This window comes from Sciurus vulgaris (assembly GCF_902686455.1).
Source record: "Sciurus vulgaris genome assembly, chromosome: 6".
NCBI classification, from domain to species: Eukaryota; Metazoa; Chordata; class Mammalia; order Rodentia; family Sciuridae; genus Sciurus; species Sciurus vulgaris.
This window is the reverse complement of record NC_136466.1, coordinates 90632245-90637676: the sequence shown is the minus strand read 5'-3', so window position 1 is coordinate 90637676 and position 5432 is coordinate 90632245. Positions and strand designations below refer to the sequence as shown.

Genomic DNA, 5432 nt, shown 5'->3' with positions numbered 1-5432 from the left:
GATCTTGACCCTGATAAACTTTCTGATAAAGGAAAATTTCAAAAGACATATGAAGGTGAGAATTATATTCAGGTATTTTACATAGCAAGGCCAAGTATAGTAATCTTTTTTTGATATTTACAAATGAGAACAGCTTCAGCTTTTACAAAGGGTGGCATACATACAGAACAAACCAACATGGTTTGTTGTAAATGTAACACATTAGAATCCTTCGTATATCAAAGACTAGTAATAAAATGTAAGTTGATTTTGGCTTTAGAAAACCTTTTGATTGCTGGCAGGTCATGTCATGGGCCCTGTTCTAGAGCTCTATGGGACCCACTGTCATGGGATGAAAGAACATGCGTAATCATATGGCAAAAAGACCCTGTTCTATTGTTATCATTAAATCTCTTGGTCCATATCCAGTATAGATACATTATATCTGGAATTCCTATGTTTTGGTTAATTTTAGCAAGAGCGTATCTTGTTTTTTCAATCTCCTAGTCAAAAAATCAGGAATGTTATGTGAGAGGATGACTTGTTCTCAGGACATGCACCCTGAAATATTTAATGATAAAGGTCAACTTACTCTCCAGCATACTCCTAGTGATTTAGGACAGTGACAATAACACATGATATTAGTGCTCCATCATTTTACCACTCCAGTGCTGATGATTATATGTGGAGGCCTAAGAAAACTGGGTAACTTCAACTCAGGCAATTAGGTTTTCTTCGAGTGGTTTTATTATTTGGTTTGAGATGCTATACTTTCCAAAATTTCAGACCAGTATACGTGCCATCAGAGCTAGCAATATACTTGAAATAGTCCTTCAAAGGATATCTGTAAAATGTGGGAATAGAATCCTCAATGATTGAGAGATTTCAACAAGATTTTAGGATGTAGAAAGCACGAAGGAAGATGCTGGGACAGCCGTCCCTAGTTTGAAGGGTCCACAGGGTGCCTAGCACAGGAAACAAAGAGATCTTTATAGAGCACATCTTCATAAAATTTCAGGCCCCCTGTAGGATTAAAGAAAACTGCTGAAAGCTTCCAGACAGACCAGGTCACATATCACAGGGAATAGAATGATTTGGGTCATCGTAAAATACTGGAGATAGACAATAGGGCAATGCCATCAGCACTCTAAGAGAAAATGTTTTCAATCTAGACTTCTATACTCAGCCAAACTATCAATCAATTGTGAGGACAGAATAAAGACAGTTTTAGACCAGGAAAGTAAAAAAACAAAACAAAACAAAACACCTGCTCAAGTCTTTTCTTAGGAAGCTACAAAAGCATATATTCCAACAAAATGAAGCACAACCCAAGAAAGATGAAGTCCCCAGATGGGATAAAACATAGGTATCAGTGAAGGAAGTCTTAACTAGACATCAAGCCTAGAGAACTGTAAGTGGCAGATGGGAGCAGGTGGATGGAAGCTCCAGCATAGAAATAGAGGGAAGAAATGAAGTGGATGAATTATCTAATGACATTAGATTGCTCAGAAATTAATGTGGTAGATTTGATGCAGTATTTGGAAAAAATTATCAGACTTCTGGTATTAATGGATGAAGAAATTTTAGTATAAATATGTTGTTTAAAAACTGGTTAAATAGACTACGCTTGAAAAGAGGAGAACGAAGCCAGGCTCCAGGGACCAGCAGCCGTCCTGGGCCAGAGCACCGCCTCCTCTGGGTCCGCCCCGACGCCGATGGAGACCAGCAGAGGTTATTTTCCTTCATGGATTGGGAGATACTGGGCACGGATGGGCAGAAGCTTTTGCAGGTATCAGAAGTTCACATATCAAATATATCTGCCCGCATGCGCCAATTATGCCTGTTACATTGAATATGAAAATGGCTATGCCTTCTTGGTTTGATATTATTGGACTTTCACCAGATTCTCAGGAGGATGAGCCTGGAATTAAACAAGCAGCAGAAAGTGTAAAAGCTTTGATAGATCAAGAGGTGAAGAATGGCATTCCTTCTAACAGAATTATTTTGGGAGGATTTTCTCAGGGAGGAGCCTTGTCTATGTACACTGCTCTCACCATGCAGCAGAAACTGGCCGGTGTCACTGCACTCAGTTGTTGGCTTCCACTCCGGGCTTCATTCCCACAGTGCCATGGAGATTGTGATCCTTTAGTTCCCCTAATGTTTGGTTCTCTTACTGTTGAAAAACTAAAGACTTTGGTAAATCCAGCAAATGTAACCTTCAAGATCTATGAAGGCATGATGCACTGTTCATGTCAACAGGAAATGATGGATGTTAAGCAATTCATTGATAAACTCCTACCTCCGGTTGATTGACATCACTAAGAGGCCTTGTGTAGAAGTACACCAGCATCGTTGTAGTAGAGTACAAACCTTTCCCATGCTCAATCTTAAAACTTCTAAAGTTTGCAGTGTTCAAATGTTTTGCAGATACACACCAATGATACAGACTAAATAATGTCTCCTCATGGGAAATTTATGACCCTTTAAGTTTCTATACATGTATTTGTATAAGATGATCCAGAATATACTAGTATTAAAATAAGTGAAGCAGCTAGCTGCTTTTTCTTAATTGTAATTCAGCAAAATAAAATACTACAACCAAATTTTTTATCATATCATTTTAAAATTACTAGTATGCTTGACAAAAATTTGTTTCAGTATAAATGAGCAGTTAAGGTATAAACAACTTATGCATGCTGTGACTTGGTCTATGGATTTATTCCAAAATTGCTTAGTCACCATGCAATATCTGTATTTTTTAATATACATATTCATATATACATAATGATGGTAATACATAAGATTAGATGGTGTTACATTATTCCTGATAATAGGGATAATGCTTTTTAAGTGTCAACAGAGAATAGTGTTGCTCTTTTCAGTTAATGGCCCTTTTATTTAGGGGACCAGGCTATTCTTTTCCCTGATATCATTTCTGTTTAATATTCTTTTCTTCTCTCAAGAAAAAAAAGTTCTTTCTTTCTTGATTGTCCTTCAGTAGTAGACCAGATATTGCTACTACAATATCTACACCTACTGTTGATATATACTGTAATTTGACATTCAGAATCACTGACATATGATATTTAAAATCTATGTATGCTTTAAAAGAAATCAAACATTACTTAAGCTTCCTGCACTACATATTTCAAAAAATTATACCTTAATCCAAATTTAGACCTATTAGTTATTAGGATATTCAAATCCAAGTAATAAGAATAATTCTATAGTTTTATTTTTTCTGTAAACAACTGAGAATAATTAGGTCATATTTTGGTATGTTCTGAAATATTTAAGACTACTCTAAAAAACTGGTTTCTAAAATGATTGGTTCTTTTAGCATACAGTTTAAATTTACTTTTTCTATACATGTGTTTGAAACCAACTACTACAGAAGACGAGCTATCCATTATAAAAAGTTGCTTTATTTTTATCAGCCAGTGCACTTATTTGAAATTTTTACTTTAGTCAGATGATTTTTAAAATTAGTGTTTCTGTGCAAACATAAAAATTGCAGAGCTAGTGCAGTGGCACATATCTGTAAACCCAGCAACTCAGGAGGCTGAAGCAGGAAGATCACAATTGACAAGGCCAGCCTCAGCAACTTCTCAAGGCCCCAAGCAGTTTAGCAAGACCCTGTCTCAAAATAAAAAATAAGAGGGGCTGGGGAGGTATCTCAGTGCTAAAGCACCCCTGGGTTCAATTCCTACTACCCGCCCCCCCCCAAAAAAAAAGAGCAATCCTTTGGTTATATAGCATCAGAATTTCCAGATTATTGGTAAAAATTATTTGAAAACAAATTTATAGGAAATAAGGATGAATCAGACCCCTATATGTATGGTGTAGTACCCACACAGTATAGTACATCACAAAAATGTATGCTTAATATTTCTGCACTGTTCATTTTTCTTCTGTATTCCAACTGACCAAAACAATGTTAAGAATGCATCTTTACAAATGAGTGCTAATTGATAATGGAAATAATTTAGTAATGGTCAATATAGGATGTTAATGAAGCCATATGTTTATGTCTGGATTTGAAAATTTTAAACAATCATTTACTAAGTCATTCTTACTTTAACTTGAAGAACATAAACTGTTAATTTCAGTTATATAAATCAGTAAGATCTTATTTATGGCAAGAAATATTCCGTTGAAATGTTGTGCTGTAATGTGGGAAAATGTTGGTGTTTTTCACAGTTTCTATAAATGTGAAATAAAATTTAATTCTGAAAAAAAAAAAAAAAAAAACTGGTTAAATAACCAGAAAAATTTACTATACATATGAAAGTGATTATTCAGGGGAAGAATGCAATAGAGACTGATGAATTTGATTACCAGCTTTTTAGTATTATTTAATTAAATTATCAAGTATGTCAGTTATGTTGATTAAAAGTAAAAATTGAGGGAAAATTTGAGAATTTCAACAAAAGATAAGCCATTTAAAAATGTTAATATGTAGGGGAAACTGACCTGGGTCATATGGGAACTCTATTTCACAGTTTGACTATAAATCTTAGAATGTTGTAAAGAATAAAATGTCTTTAAAACAGTGAAACAAGGAAAATGAAAGACTACAATATAATACATAGCATATAATATGTTAAACAGTATAATAAGCTAAAAGAACATCAAAATATAATTTTAATAAATATTATCTGTACCTATGTTTTAAATTTTGAACTATTCAATATTTCCAATGTCAGTTTATTTTTTCACAGAAACTTGTGATTTTTCTTAAAATAATGAACAATTATATTTAAGTGGTTGGCAAATACATTTTTTTCCCCTTAGTGGATTATGATTGTTTTACATTGTAACTACTCATTTTCACCTCTTCAACCCTGTTTCAGTATCTTAAACCACATGAGAAATTATGCAGGGCTCCTCAGTGAGTACGTAGGGCTCAATCACATCTACAAAATGTTGCCTTCTTGTTGAGCATTGTTGTTGTTCCCCTGTTCCTCCTTACCTGTTTGAATAAATGGTAGCTCAGTTTGATAGGTATTAGATGATTTCATCTAGTGACACAGTGGGACTTAAAAATCAAAGCTTTCTGGACTGAGGATGTGGCTCAATGGGTAGAACACTTACCCCAGCAATACCAAGAAAAATTAAATAAATAAATAAAAGGATTCTGATGTTTCTGATGTCAGAGGCAGGAGTACAACTTTGCTGTGGGGAAATCAAAGATATATGATCTCTTGTTATCATCAGAACAGGCAAGAAACTTTAGGACAGTAGAATTGACCTTGAAACACAACCTTTGTGAACATACAGTGGTCAGACGGGCTCTCCAGTACATTTTAAGGCAGGCCTACTTATTTCCTTATTACTTTCTATATTTTAAAATCCCTTTTTATATTTTAAGTACTAGACATTGCAGGAAACTCCTCTCATACCCTGTTTTCACTTGGTAGATCCAGCCAATGAAAATGACAGCCCTGCAATAG

General features: G+C 34.7%; 1 protein-coding gene across 1 annotated transcript; it reads left to right on the top strand.

The window, feature by feature from the left end:
* Positions 1-1630: 1630 nt before the first annotated feature.
* LOC306664219 (acyl-protein thioesterase 1-like) lies at positions 1631-3700 on the top strand. The gene has a single exon (XM_079145037.1). The coding sequence runs from the start codon at positions 1816-1818 to the stop codon at positions 2290-2292; it is 477 nt and encodes a 158-aa protein (XP_079001163.1). The 5' UTR covers positions 1631-1815; the 3' UTR covers positions 2293-3700.
* The last annotated feature ends 1732 nt before the right edge of the window (positions 3701-5432 follow it).

What these genes read in the sequence shown, in the direction of transcription:
- LOC306664219 (XM_079145037.1), top strand. Translation starts at nt 1,816, where the DNA reads ATGCCTGTTACATTGAATATGAAAATGGCTATGCCTTCTTGGTTTGAT.